Genomic DNA, 15,558 nt, shown 5'->3' on the forward strand with positions numbered 1-15,558 from the left:
CCCTCTGAGGTACCCGACCGCGGCAATGCCGTATAGAAGCCCCCTCCGGGGTACCCGCCCGCGGCAATGCCGTAGAGAGACCCGCTCCGATTCGTACGTCTCTTCAGTCTTATTTTCACTATCAGAAGCGGCTATTTTCCCTATTTTCCCTATTTTGCCATGAGCCAAGGTAATTGAAACGCATTTCGGGAAATTCTTTATTTATCGTTCCACAATAATCAACTTATTCTAAATAATAACACTTATATTTAACACAGTTATAGCTAGGCGAAGATAAAAGTTAATACAATTTACATAGTTTTTTAGCACATTTTTCCTAATATTTTCCAAACTATTTATATTTCAGACACTAATTTTCTGATAATTATAAGTTAACGTTCTATTTTATTAAAATAACAACTTTTTACCTCTTAGGGAGCCACAGATTTATCACAGTTCACTTCTAAAGTTTATTTTTAAAAACACTTATTTTGCACTGAGTTTATTGTCATATTTCACTGTTAACGAGTTTGTATACACTCACTACGAGTTTATCGGGTGCGAGGCCGCTGTCCTCAACATCGCGCATATACATTCATATGCATGTAGTAAAAAACGGTTCTTTTAATATTACAAACAGACACTCCAATTTTATTTAGATGTATAGATGTATAGATTAAGTCCATGACAGACGCATAATATGTTGCACTGTCTTTAGACGACTTGTCTAATGTCTTTATTAAAAGGTCCTGCATGGCAAACCGCCGTGCAGCTGTAAAGCTGAACATATAGTCTGTCAAGAAAGTCATGACAGGCGGGATTTTTTTTAAATAATGTAATTTAAGCGTTCTCTGTGAAAATACAAAGAAAAAATACACCTTTTTAAGCGTGATTACGTTTAGAAAATTTTCCCGCCTGTCATGATTTTCTTGACGCACTTTAATAGCTCACACAATATGAGATGAGCATGACACAATAATAATATTACTTACTGCTTAAGCGCTTATTCCATTTGACTAAGACGTCTAAGGGGGGTATTACATTATCATTTATATTGGATCATTTCTATGATCATATATAGGATCCAATATAATATATGATCATTTGATCATATCTGCATATTACATTATCATATTTCATTGATCCTATTTTACGTCATATTATGTGGTTTTAATAGCCAATGGAGAGCGCTAAGGCTGACAGGTATTGACGTTAGGGTTACTAGATCTCAGAGAATTCGATTTGTCAAAATACATCGTCATTTTTAATATGGCTTGTTTTTTGTTATTTCAGCAAGATTATCCAAGTATATAATTAGAAAAATAATTACATTACATTATTTGAAACATACTAACGAACAAGAAATTAAAAACTCTTTTTTATATTAAATAACTGGCAGCACCTATTTCTATGACCGTATTGGATCCAATCTCTCAGCAAATGTCAAAAATCTACGATCAAGGAAGAAATGAATCCTAATTTCTTCACTTTTTTGACAGAATAAACAAGTGCTAATTGATGTGGCGCACAAACTATATAGAATGCTAATGATGTGGCGCTAATGTTTTTTCGTATTTATTTTTGTACGATTCGCGAGTGCGCCATGTCGATTGCTAAATATAAAGAAGTTAAAAAGGATTTAAACTACGTTTAAGTAACATAGTAATTGAGCTTTATAAAGATAATGCCGTACCTACTTTTGGAGTAAAAATTACAGAAATTATTATAATAAAAATACAAATAATTTTAATTTGATTTTTTTAATTAAGGTGTTATGATTTTAAAAAATTATAACACCACACCCAATTTACAGCTACAGCTACATCTACAGCTATTAGTTATTACACTTTTATTTTATATCACAATAATTATATTAAAATCATAATTAAAATCATTCGATATAATTTTGCCAATTTATATTATTATAACATTAACCGGAGCGTGGAAGAAAGATAAAAATATCGAAGCAATACTATAAACGGCGATTCCTATGAGAGTGAAAGAGAAAGAAATATTTTAGACTTTTCCTTTTTTAACTTGGGATTGGGACGACTGACGAGTGACGATGTCTTCTGTTTGACTTCTGCTAGAAGCCCGCTCTTTGGTCGCGCGCATTTGCAAATTTCTGTCAAAGTTGTTTGTTGATAGGTTAGGTTTTGTAGACAAGTTTTTATTCTTACTTTTATTAAAACGAAACTTAGTTATACTATATATAAAAAGCCTGCCTGATTTAAATCAACACACAGTCACAAAGTGCGCGAGTGTTTATTTTACGCGACAAATGCATAATGTCAGCGCACAATGTTTGAAGATGATAACATAACTTCTACTCCAAAACGCTGCGTATTAACTGAAGTTACTAATTCAACAAGCTATGTGTCTCCCACGGCAAACTTAAAACTGTTGACAAATGTCGCTTTACACTACCCCACGCCACCGCCTAGCACGGTGCAGAGGAAAGAGAAATCCTTGCAAATCTTGTGTGACAAGTGAGTAACCAACATTTTTGTTTTGCTTACGAGCTTAACGAAGGAATATAAGTTGATTTAATTTCAACCGTTCTAACTTCTTTTCACAGATTCTTAAACTTGTATCCGTTGCATGGACATGGCACGGTGGAGCTACAGTTGGACAGTACTGCAGCCCAGTTGGGAGTAGAGAAGCGACGCATGTATGACATAATCAATATTTTGGAAGCGATGCAATGTGCAGTGCACAAAAGAAAAAACACATATTCTTGGCATGGAGGTGCTAGGTTGAATACTTTTCTCAAAATTTTAAAAAAGGAAGGTGAACATTTGAGATTATCTGACGCGCTCCGTGGGAAAGCCCCTAAGCCACCTGCTCCAAAACACAAAACATTAGGAGTCCTGGCTCAAAGATTTCTGATGCTATTTTTAGTGGAACCTCCGGTGAGAATTCTTATTCTTATTATTCTCATATTTTGTGATGTAATGTTGGATATATGTATTTTAATTTAGTGAAATTTATTTTCAGAACACATTAATAAACTTGGAAATGGCTGTGAGTGTACTTATTGACACGTCAAACAAGAACAAATCAGCTCTGTCACCGGAGCAACTAGATCGTCAACACAAATCAAAAGTGAGAAGGCTCTATGACATAGCTAATGTTTTTATATCTATAGGCTTGATAGAAAAAGTTTCAGGTAATTTAATATTAAAAAAACCAGTATTTAAGTATGTCGGACCGTATAAAATGAAAAAGTCTGAGAGGGCTACGTATACACCATCACCCATAACACCATTGTCTATTATAAAATCACAACATCAGTTGACACCGTGCCATGTGTACGCTGGGAAATCCAAGAGGAAGCTGGAATTTACAATGGGAAGTCCCACTTCTGATTTAGGAGTGACTACTCCCCCCCATACTCCGTCCCATAAATGGAATGAAATCCTCTTCGTAGCAGACATGGAACTGAATAAGATCAATAATGGTGTTACATTGTGATTTCTACAATGTTATTTAGTTATGCCTGTTTAAAATATACTTATTTAAAATATATTATACTTGCCATATTTTTTTATAGGCAAACAATAAAAATGAAGTCTGAACGTGTATATACCTAGATAGTTACGACTGAAAATATTTAAGTCTTATATTCGTCTTCCAGGGATATAAAAATTTTATGACATTTTTGTCTAATAAAATTTAATACACAATAATTATTGTTGTAGTAAAATAAAACTGTATTTTATTGCATATTAAAAAAAACTTAGTTTTCATCATAAGAAATAGTTGATAAACACACAATATTGATATTTACATAAACTATTAATATTATTACTTACTTACTATTAAAAATTTTGCAACAGGAAAATAAAAAATATTTTTCTTATCACTTGCTTCTTATATTTTTTCAAGTTTCTAAATGGAAGTAATGATGTTATTTCTTGTTACATTTTAATATTTCTCTTTTATAAAATGTTATTGTGACTAACAGATTTTATTGTGAAACTGCTATTTCTGAAATAGAGACAAATATTTTTTTTATATTATACTGTACATGACAAAAATATTCAGTCTACATACATTCATTTTGGGTAACTTTGAATTGCAGTTTAACAATACAATAATGTATTGTTCAAAGTTAAACTGCAATTCAAAGTTATCTGATGAGCGTAATATTCATATTTCCTTATATTTTGTTATATTCATTATTTTGACATAGTTATTATTTGTAAAACATATTAATTATATTAGGTTTACTGCATAACTTTTACCTAGCATAGCATAAAATGTATGTTCCAGATGTTTGTGATGTTTATTTCTGTTTCCTAATCAATGTTATTAATACATTTTATTACCCCTTAGACTTTAATGTTTTAAATGTCTGGTTAGCTGTATATGGCGATGAAGGGCCTTATTAGTATAGATTTTCATTTGATCCTATATTTACACCAAGACAAACAGACAAAAAAATTTGACATAATATTATGATTTTAGAATGAATTTGTAAGCAGCGCTAGGTTTGGATTTGGCTGGCCAACTCAACTAGATGACTACTTTATATATTTTGCAGTATTAGTACCTATTTGATTAAATATGAACGACTAAAGGGCATCTCGTCAAATTTTTAACTGTAAATTATATGGTTTCATTCAATGAATTCGCTAGTCATTCAATTAAATAGCAGATTCAAGCAGATGACTGCGACATACACATAACATTGCATATTAATATATTGTGTGCTTCCTTTAAAAGTGAATTGGTCAATCTTATTCAGACTAGTGCCCTAGAACTAATTTTTTTGTGATTACTAACAAGTTAATTTTTTGTGAATAGCTACATTTTGATAAGACGAACAACATTTTTATTTTCGAAAAATCTCGAAAGTGGTAGCTAACAGAAATGGTTCTGTAATCAACAAAACTTGGTTGAATACTGTACCCTAAAACGGAACCCTAACCAGCTGATTTTTTGTATATTGGTAGGTTAATAGTTATATAATTTAAGAGTAACCTTGTCCTACAATAATAAAACAATCCATATTTTAGGACCATCAAGTCAAAGTATGAAATCCTTTCTATCTCTGTTAGCTACCACTTTCGAGATTTTTCGAAAATAAAAATGTTGTTCGTCTTATCAAAATGTAGCTACTCACAAAAAATTTGCTTGTTAGTAATCACAAAAAAATTTGTTCTAGGGCTCCCGTACTAGACACTACATAATAATATAGAACTATAGCTCGTCAAAAAAGAGTAGCTACGTTGTACACATTTTTTAAATCACATAAAAAACCTTATTAAATCGAGATAAAAATGTGCAAGGTGATAATATTTAAGATGCATAAGCGTTCTCTGTGGAAATACAAAGACAAAAGACACCTTTTGAGCATGATTGTTTAGAAAATGTTGTACTGCATCTACTCTTTCTTGACATACTGTAGTTAATATTATGTGCCCATTGATATGGTTATCGATTATACTAAATTTACCTACCTATAGTATTTAAGATATAAAAGCCCCCTCTGGGAGTCTTGGAACTATTTATCCTGTTATTCTTTATCAAAAATAATGTATTGATATATTTGTAAGGTTTGTGAAACAGTTTGATATAAGATATAGAAATAATATAAATCCAAATTTTAATATGCTGTAATGCAGATTATGCATAAAACAAGTGAATTTTATGTACTCTTGAGTTATTAAAGTTATTTTTAATTATTTAATATTTTATTTACATAGTTCTTGTAAATAGTAGGTACCTAATAATTTGCAGGGGTTCCCAAACTGTTCGCCGCGCGCGCTGCGCATTGGTGCGCCGTGGAAAGGCATGAGGGGCGCCTTGAATCGATTCTCCATGATTATATCCGAAACCGCAAATATAATTTTTTTTAATGAAATAAGGGGGCAAACGAGCAAACGTGTCACCTGATGGAAAGCAACTTCCGTCTCCCATGGACACTCGCAACATCAGAAGAGCTGCAGGTGCGTTGCCGGCCTTTTAACCCTTCGATCGTTTAAAAATAATATTATTTCAATTATCCTTGGTGCGAAAAATCTAAATAATAAAATAACAAAAAAAGGATATGGGCGAACAGTCCATAGACTGCCCCAATTTTATAATAAAAAAAACGAGACAATAGAATTTCTAAATTCTATTGTGGCTCGGTCACTGGTGACCGTATGGGGCTTGCCGCTTGATGAATTAAGAAGGAAAAAGAGAGGGTAGGGGATTGGGCCTCCGGTAAACTCAATTACTCGGCGAAACAGCGCAAGCGCTGTTTCACGCCGGTTTTCTGTGAGCCCGTGATATTTCTCCGGTCGAGTCGGACCATTCGTGCCGAAACATGGCCCTACCACTTGAATTTTATTTATAATTGTACTATACATGATTTAATATTTGTTTTTTATTATTTACCTTATTTACCTGCCTAACCATATTATAATCATTAAAGATGTTTACCTAATATGTATCTGTTTTTAATAGCTAGGTCAAGTGGAGCGCCGTGACGTGACAAAACATTGTGACGTGTATCTGCGCGGCAGGCCGAAAAAGATTGGGAACCCCTGAATATTTAAAGGTTTTGCTACAAAAAACTAAACATCTATTGAACAGTTGTTTTGAGACCATTTAACACGTCGATCGTGGAAAAACGAGACAATAGAATTTCTATTGTGTCTCGGTCACCGTCCACCGGTGACCGTATGGGTCTTGATGAATTAATAGAATTTTTCTCTAATCAACTGTTCAACAGGTGTTTAAATTTTTTGTAGCTATACCGAGGATTCGAATGAAAGTACTTATTAATTTTATTAATCAATAATATTTAATAACTTATTTAATAGGGTACTTACATATTATACAGACTTAAATACTTTTAATTACATAATGTTTATTGCTTAGAAGAGCGAACATTTTCGTATAATCACAAGGCTCGGTGTTCGGAAGCCGCTGGTGGAAGGAATAGGGGCAGGTCGTGGTGGTGTCAGACTTGCTCGATAATAGGGAACTGGTCCTCCGCCACGGGCAACGTTTCCGCATCGAAGAAACTCGCGTGCAGTGCCACTACGGTAACTGTGGCCCCTGTAACCGAGAACTTGGTTTCACTGCTGAGTGCTGACAAACATCCATTATGTCAAATAAAGGGTCAATTTATAATAGCGCAGTCGAAGCGAATTCCCAATAACTGAACACAGAAAATTCAATCTTATATCCAGAGCGTAACGCATACATTACTTCTGCGAGGCCAATCAGCGTTGGTCGGGCGCATCGACGCGAAGTCGCGCGGTTTCGCGCGCCTTTTTAAATTCTCAGAAGTAATAAAGTGTGTTAACGCTTTGGAGTTAAGGTTGAATTTGTTATGTTCAGTTTTAATAATTCGCTTCGATGCGCTTCGACTCTGCGCTAGTATAAATTGACCCGAAAGGGAATAATATTTTATTGTATGACGAAAAGTGCTGCACTAGTGAAGACTGAAGACATACAAAAGTGCTTGCATTGTCCTTTAATTGTTTTAAGCTTTATTTCTCTATTGTGGTAACACAAAAAAATATCAGTGAGGGGGATATTAGATTATCATATATATTGGATCCGAGATCATTGAGTCAATGATATTGGAAGACATATGATTAATTTCTTCCTTGATCATAGATTTTTGACATTTGCTGAGAGATTAGATCCAATACGGTCATAGAAATAGGTGTTGCCAGTTATTTAATATAAAAAAGAGTTTTTAATTTCTTGTTCGTTAATATGTTTCAAATAATGTAATGTAATTAATTTTTCTAATTATATACTTGGATAATCTTGCTGAAATAACAAAAAACAAGCCATATTAAAAATGACGATGTCTTTTGACAAATCAAATTCTCTAAGATCTAGTAACCCTGACGTCAATACCTGTCAGCGTTAGCGCTCTCCATCGGCTATTGAAACCACATATGACGTAAAATAGGATCAATGAAATATGATAATGTAATATGCAGATATGATCAAATGATCATATATATTGGATCCTATATATGATCATAGAAATTATCCAATACAAATGATAATGTAATACCCCCCTTAGAGCCATAAAATGACGTATTGATTGCCCAGTGATTTATAAAGGGAAAATTATATTATCATTTATATTGGATCCGAGATCATTGAGTCAATGATATTGGATAATGTAATATAGACATATGATTCATTTCTTCCTTGATCATAGATTTTTGACATTTGCTGAGAGATTGGAATTTGGATCCAATACGGTCATAGAAATAGGTGTTGCCAGTTATTTAATATAAAAAAGAGTTTTTAATTTCTTGTTCATTAATGTGTTTCAAATAATGTAATGTAATTTTTTTTCTTATTATATACTTGGATAATCTTGCTGAAATAACAAAAAACAAGCCATATTAAAAATGACGATGTCTTTTGACAAATCGAATTCTCTGAGATCTAGTAACCCTGACGACAATACCTGTCAGCGTTAGCGCTCTCCATTGGCTATTGAAACCACATATGACGTAAAATAGGATCAATGAAATATGATAATGTAATATGCAGATATGATCAAATGATCATATATATTGGATCCTATATATGATCATAGAAATTATCCAATATAAATGATAATGTAATACCCCCCTAAAGATGAGTGTTGTTACAAAATAACACGATGGGATTACGAGTATTTTTGTAGCAGTAAGTATATGACATTTTTGTGTCGTAATTAACGACTGTTGGCTATTACAGCCATAAATATGCCTGGTCGTAATAATAGGTTATTGAAGTTATTACTTACCCAGCACCCAGAAGAGAACGGCCCCCGCGCCTGCCAGCCAACACAGTGCCATTGAACAGCCAGCTGCCACACCATACTGTTGTGTCTTACTCAACTCCCAATTGCCAATCTGGAAAGTTATAATATCGTCGGTAGTTTTGTGATAGCACTACATACTTTGAAAACCGATTGTATATAGTATATACACTATACAGCAACCTCATAAGCTCTTTTATACCAATTACATTTTATAGAGTGGATTAAACTATACAAAGTCAAAGACAGCAGACCATTTATAAATATTTCTAATACAAAAGAAAGGGGGTGAAAGTGCAGAAATTGATTATGATTAAATATGTAAAGGTTTAAGGTACCATCAAGAAAATTGATTCCTATACAGTTGACAGACCAACGTTATTTGGTCGGATCATGTCAATTCAATGTTAATTATTGTGATCTGTCGGCTGGGTTTGACGTAACGCGACCAAACTACGTAGGACCCCCATCTGCCAAAGAATCAACTTCTCTCTGATAGTACATAAGTTTCGCATAATTTATTATGAGTTCTTATAGTATGAAGTGGATATGACTTATGAGTGCAGCGGGGCTAAAATGGTCGCTTTGGAGAATCATAATATGATTCATTTTTAAACTCCACTTTGCGTGCAATTCATATAGTGATTCGCTTCGATTAATGATTGGTCTCCGCGCGCGATGATTCTCCAAAGCGACCATTTTAGCCCCGCAGTGTGCAGTGTGCACCTGTAAAATGAGAAGTCAGATTAGGATAAATAACCCATGCTGAAATGTATTTAACAAGGTAATTCAAACCTAAAAAGTACTAAACTTCCACTGAAATTTTTGTCTTATTATTTAACATTATTGTTATTACTGATTACTCACATATTAAAACAACTCGTGTAAGATTTTTAATTACCTACACATTACACTACAGTAACCTACTCAGTAGGCACTCACCTTGGGCTGAAAAAGATTAAAACTTTTTATTATACTTTTGTTGTTAAACACTAAAATTTAATTCATCAAGCCCCATCGGTCACCGGTGACCGAGACACAATAGAAATTCTATTGTGTCTCGGTTTTCCACGATCGAGAGGTAATGATCACTTTTAAGTTGAAATAAACATGAACATAATATAAAATTAAAGCCAGGTGAAAAAAATATGAACTTAATAGTTATCAATTTGAAATACCTTTAATGTATTTGGTCCAGATGTCAACTTTCGGTATCCAAAGAAGCTTGCCACCATAGCAATCAGAAGGAGTGGTGAAGTGATCCTAGAAATGAAGACTTAATTTTATAAAATTTGTAGTTTGTCAGGAATAGTTTCTCTGTTCCATTAAAAATATCATTTTGTAACTTTCTGAGCATGTAAAGATTTTTAAACAAATCTTTGATACTTACAGGCAATAAGCAAACAGTCCAAGGAAGACAATCAGGTAATTTGCTTGAAAATATTCAACATTTCGGTAAAATCGTCTCGTAAGTCTCGGCAAGGATGCTGGAGGCTGAAACAACAACAAACCTAACACTGCTACTACCTTCATTGTTAATTAAAGAGAATAATATGGGACAGGAGTTATCTAGTTTTTTAGAACTGACCTCTCTACTTCATTAAATTACTGAAAATTGTGGCATAACATTTAATGTTTGTCCAAAAAATCTATTTGTATTTTTAAACTATTAAATACCTTGAAGTTCTCTGTGGCTACAAATTGTGTCCACGGCCTGCGTGTTGAGAGGGCTCCCATAACCAAGGCTGGACCAGCACCATTACGAATATTTTGTAACAGTCTGAAACATATTTGCGAAATATATTGTTATCATTTAAATTTTATGTAATATCAAATTATAACAATTGGCAAAGGCAGAAATCCATTAAGCTGAAAATAAAATGATGAGTAATAAATGGCCCAAACAATAAAAAAATCTGAAAAAAATATATGTAATACATAATATAATAAACAACACACCTAATAAATACAAAAGCAAATGTTAAACAAATATAAAGTGCATGAATTTAACTTTCAAGCTATTTAATGCCTTAATCGTGGATTCATGGAAATCTATTGTTATCGCGGTCGAATGTGACCGCTTGAGAGTTGAAACATAAATAAATAAAATAGAAGTATTACTACTTTGTCTATTTATAATAAATTAAATGATAATAATAATTTCTTCATAAAATAAAGAACTCCTAAAGAAAGCTTGAAAGATTTTTACTAACATGGAATAGTTCTTGGTTTAAATCAGCCTTTCCCAAAATGGGCGATAACGCCCCCTTGTGGGCGCTAAAGGTAAAATGGGGGCGTTGTGTAGACGCTTGGGGGATAATTATTAGGAGCTGTGTCACAGTTTTAACTATTACAGCTCCCAACGCTAAAATCACTGATCGCGTATTGAAATTAAATATGCCTTATTTATAAGCTTTTCAATGTATATGATTTGAAATAAATAAATAATAATTATTATTATTATTAAAAAAAAAAATTGTAATTTCATTTCATCAGATGCATTTTAAATTGAAACAATGGGGGGCACTAAAACATATATTTTTCTCAAAGTGAGCAGTAGATAAAATAAGTTTGGTAACCCCTGGTTTAAATGGTTTAACAAGCCCCAAGCAACAGCCAGCTGCCAGCATAACAATAATTGAAAATTTATTGGGTCTGCGATAACCACGATGGATAGGGCTGCCATCCGTCCGGGTTTCCTCAGATTTGTCCTAGTTTGAAGGGCGTCCAGGTGCGTCGGCCGGACACTTTTGTTGAGCGAAATTTAAGTTTTAATTCACGCAGAAATAAACAAAAGGTAAAAACACGCTAAACATAGCGTTTTTAATGTTATGTAAGTACCTACTACCTTGTAATTTTACATCTTTTTGATCTGAATAAGCCAAAGGGAAGGGTAATAATGTTGCATGTACGTAAGTACCAATGTTCCACTTTAGCGCCTAAACTATTTTTATTGAGGTGTAAAGTGTAAACAGATTTGTAATAGCCCAGGTAACACAAGCTAAAAAATTCTGTAGTCAGGTGCTTTTATTTTTTAAGATAAAAATAATACATGAACTATGAAAAAGGCAAATTAATCACTGCAAACCACAAACGGCGAAGCAAAATAATTCCACGTTGCAATAAATTGTTAGTAAAACTTACAATTCTATCTCTGTAACGTACTTTTGTAAACCTCTTTTATCTACTGTGGCATTCATCTCCCCTGCAGGTATATCAATATTTACGTTTTCAGACATGTTTTTGTACCAATTGATATAATAATTTAGCGAAATCTGGTTTTGTTCAATACCAAAAAACAACAATTTTCATCAAAACAAAGTAGCTACACTGTACAAAACTGTCAAACACAGCTGTCATTGTCAAATTGAAATCGATCTATTATCTGTCAAAGTTTTTTTTTTTATAGCATGCACTTAGTACATTGCCAATGACGAACGGGAAAAACAATGTAAAAATATGGTAAAAAATTAAATTATTACGAAAAACGAGGAATTTGGAAAAAGCAATTCAGGACGGGATCAAGAAAAAAAATATATTTACAAAAGAATACTTATAATTAAATATAGAAATATCAAATCTCAATATTATTATGTAATATAAAATCAGCTAATATTTGTTAAATAATATATTTTCTAGAATGTAATAAACAAATAAGTGAAGTAGGAAAAGGAATTTTATTCTTTAACAATGAATCAAGGAAATGGGAACGGTTGTAAAGAGGACAAGAAAAGAATATAATATGGTTGACATCCCCAACCTCAGCACCACAGGCACAAGACAAAGAGAATGTCATATACTACGTAACAAGAGGTCGGACTTAGAAGAAAAAAAATAACATTTATTATTTTTTTAAATTGAAACTAAAGTTAAAATTTTTAAGTGCAAAACCTTCCACTCTAAACATACCAAAAATAAAAAAAAAAAAAAGAAATGAGCTCAAATAAATGTTTTATTTCAATAAAAATTATTGTACATAGCTAAATAAACACAAAACAATAAAACAGATTTAATCCACAAGATTTAGGCAACAAATCCGTCCGCTGCTTACGCTCCGCTTCCGATCCAGTGGACGCGCATCTTTATATACACACATAAGTATTATTACTTTGTTTTGTTACACCCTGTACATACGACAGCTGAAATCTATCGCGTGGGCTCAGGCCAGCTGTATACCACCTCACTTGATCAGAGGATTTTCCCTTAGTGGCCGCACCTCTCATAATCCCATACCTTCCTTCTCCTCCTCCTTAAAATATCTCCTTAACAACCATTGCCTGCAGACTAAAATGTTGCAAACTAGTACAGGGACCTAAAAATCTGAAGTTCATGAAAAGTTTTTCATTTACTACATTTCCATACATAAATTATTATAGTTAATGACCCGTGCAATTAATTACTACAAGAAATCAATAGACACATTTCAACATTTTCGAAATTAACTGCATACATATTGATACATTATAATATTTTCCATGAAATAATAATCTATCTTTTTCATATTATTATAGTTTAAGGCTGCAGTCTTGCAAAACTCACTCGCTGCGAATTATTTGCGCATTTTTGTATAAATTTTTTTGGACATACTAACACTAACTAATGAAATAACACTAAATATTATTATTGCGTATAATATAAGTAATAGCTAGTTATTTTTTTTAAGTTCATATATGTGGATAATGTTAGGTAAATCAAGCGTTAAAAACAGCTCTTCGTGCCCAATGCCATTTCGAGTTGTGTTTGTGCGCTTAGTTTATGGCAAGAAATAATATAATTTAAAAATCTGTTCAGCGCATAATGAGCTCAACATTCTCATCTTCAAAATGCGCAGATTAGTTTTTTCTAATTATGTTTCATTTTCTTAATTAAGCGACCACAGTTTCATCAAAATTCTCTGTTTTTATCTCTTAATAAACGGGTTATTTCATAAAAACTATGCGTCGTAAGTATGTAATAATGAGATTATTTTGATGCCAAGAGTTTAATAAAGCAATTAATACAGAAAAAATCACCTAAATCACCTTACTCCAACAATAATAATAATCTTTTAGAGAGTCTGTAAAAATTATAGATTTTTAAGTTTGGCTAATAAAATATATTCTAAAGCTTTTAAGATCCCTAAGCATTCTCTAGAGAATACGGTACATTCGGAAGGGAGTTTAATTTTTTGGACAATATTGTACTGGGAATGGAATACACCTACACCAACATGGCCATTAACATTACTTTTAGAAGCACCTGTAAAGATATAATGATGATCTTTAAATTGAGTATTAATTATATCATTAAATATTTCATTGGCCCTCAAAGAGTTCTTCTCTATATTAATGGTCAGAATATTTGGAGCGGACACAAGAGCCCCATAAGAAGAAGAAAAAATCGGTAATTTAGAAGAAGAATGAATAGGTGCAGTAAGAGATTTAAATTTAAAATAGCTCACAATTAAACACGGGCTTTGTTTATTTAACCAGTATGAATTTTCGGAAATATGATAGGAAAGCGTTTGAAGCTTCGCAATAGTAGTATGATCATAAAGCTGAAGGCATCGAAAGAGATATTTGTCGGATAAATATTGACGGCGTAAATGTAAAGGAGGATCATAACATTCAACCTGTAAAGCGTTGATTGGACTAGATTTCATTGCTCCACATATAATTCTGAGGCATTTACTTTGAATTTTGTCTAAAGATTTAAATCCTGATACACGCCCAGGCTCCAAAAGGAAAGAGCCATATTCTAATATGCTGCGAATCAAAGCATTATAAACTAATTTTAGATAAAATGGATGGGCACCCCACCATACGCCTGCTAGACATCTGATAATATTTACATTTTTTTCGCATCTATTTACAACATAATCACAATGAGGAATTCCGGAAAGCTTTTCATCCAGGATGACACCTAAAAATTTATGATGGTTTTTTTGTGGAATGATCATGTTATCAAAAAATACTCTAACTTGAGGTGTTACGCGCATTCGACTAAAAAGAACTATGGAGCTTTTAGTTGGGGATAAATCTAGGCCGTGGTTGTCCAACCAACGCTTAAGAAAATGCAAGGCTCTTGTTAGCTTAGCGGAAGCATCATCAACATTATTCCCTACTACATATAAGGTCAGATCATCCGCATACTGCGAAACGAAGACTATATTTTTTTTATATATAAGGCGACAGGCCACCGACCGCTATACGCCTCGTATGATTGTATGACGTATCGGACAGTTTTGATGCAATGATTATCATTAAATGGTGGTGCATGATTCAGTGTATTAATTTTTGTAAAATTAGTCCGTCAACAAAGTGAAGAAATTAAAAAGTGGCAACATCGTAGTGTCATCCCTTTCAAATCAATCGAAAAAAGGGATGACACTACGTCATCCCTTTTTTCGATTGATTTGAAAGGGATGACACTACGATGTTTCCACTTTTTAATCTCTTTACTTTCTTGTCAGACTATACCTATAGTGTGTGTCGCGTCCAGGGCTTCATAACGTTAACGATTACCGGAAAAAATAACGTTACGTACTGTTATTTTCATAATCATAGCCTATAAAGTTATTATATGAGAGCCATGCTTCGGCACGAATGGGCCGGCTCGACCGGATAAATACCACGTTCTCACAGAAAACCAGCGTGAAACAGCGCTTGCGCTGTGTTTCGCCGAGTGAGTGAGTTTACCGGAGGCCCAATCCCCTAACCCCTACCCTATTCCCTTCCCTACCCTCAACTATTCCCTTCCCTTCCCTTCCCTACCCTCCCTATTACCCTATTCCCTCTTAAAAGGCCGGCAACGCAATTGCAGCT

The 15,558-nt window shown here is 33.3% G+C and overlaps 2 protein-coding genes across 5 annotated transcripts; one reads left to right on the top strand and one right to left on the bottom strand.

Moving 5' to 3' along the window:
- Positions 1 to 2,070: 2,070 nt before the first annotated feature.
- LOC121729606 (transcription factor E2F7-like) lies at positions 2,071 to 3,665 on the top strand. Its single transcript, XM_042118176.1, has 3 exons — positions 2,071 to 2,468; positions 2,558 to 2,891; positions 2,977 to 3,665. The coding sequence occupies exons 1-3, from the start codon at positions 2,281 to 2,283 to the stop codon at positions 3,451 to 3,453; spliced, it is 999 nt and encodes a 332-aa protein (XP_041974110.1). The 5' UTR covers positions 2,071 to 2,280; the 3' UTR covers positions 3,454 to 3,665.
- A 3,156-nt stretch (positions 3,666 to 6,821) lies between these two features.
- Positions 6,822 to 12,087, bottom strand: LOC121729607 (prenylated Rab acceptor protein 1). Of its 4 annotated transcripts, none has more exons than XM_042118179.1 (7): positions 11,921 to 12,087; positions 10,433 to 10,535; positions 10,146 to 10,249; positions 9,934 to 10,018; positions 9,698 to 9,703; positions 8,741 to 8,849; positions 6,822 to 7,032 (listed from the first exon to the last, which is right to left on the bottom strand). In XM_042118179.1, the coding sequence occupies exons 1-7, from the start codon at positions 11,992 to 11,994 to the stop codon at positions 6,935 to 6,937; spliced, it is 579 nt and encodes a 192-aa protein (XP_041974113.1). In that variant the 5' UTR covers positions 11,995 to 12,087; the 3' UTR covers positions 6,822 to 6,934. The 4 variants fall into 4 exon arrangements, with proteins under 4 accessions (XP_041974113.1, XP_041974111.1, XP_041974114.1 ...); XM_042118177.1 differs by having other exon boundaries at positions 11,900 to 12,087; XM_042118180.1 differs by lacking the exon at positions 9,698 to 9,703.
- Between the last annotated feature and the right edge of the window lie 3,471 nt (positions 12,088 to 15,558).

Source organism: Aricia agestis, chromosome 8 (genome assembly GCF_905147365.1).
Source record: "Aricia agestis chromosome 8, ilAriAges1.1, whole genome shotgun sequence".
In the NCBI taxonomy this organism is placed as follows: Eukaryota; Metazoa; Arthropoda; class Insecta; order Lepidoptera; family Lycaenidae; genus Aricia; species Aricia agestis.

Bases quoted from the DNA above. Each gene is read 5' to 3' on its own strand.
- LOC121729606 (XM_042118176.1), top strand. From the start codon at position 2,281: ATGTTTGAAGATGATAACATAACTTCTACTCCAAAACGCTGCGTATTA. The intron at 2,469-2,557 runs GTGAGTAACCAA...TTCTTTTCACAG, and splicing joins TTGCAAATCTTGTGTGACAA to ATTCTTAAACTTGTATCCGT. The intron at 2,892-2,976 runs GTGAGAATTCTT...ATTTATTTTCAG, and splicing joins TATTTTTAGTGGAACCTCCG to AACACATTAATAAACTTGGA.
- LOC121729607 (XM_042118177.1), bottom strand. From the start codon at position 11,994: ATGTCTGAAAACGTAAATATTGATATACCTGCAGGGGAGATGAATGCC. The intron at 10,536-11,899 runs GTAAGTTTTACT...AATATGTTTCAG, and splicing joins TACGTTACAGAGATAGAATT to ACTGTTACAAAATATTCGTA. The intron at 10,250-10,432 runs GTATTTAATAGT...TTGTTGTTTCAG, and splicing joins TAGCCACAGAGAACTTCAAG to CCTCCAGCATCCTTGCCGAG.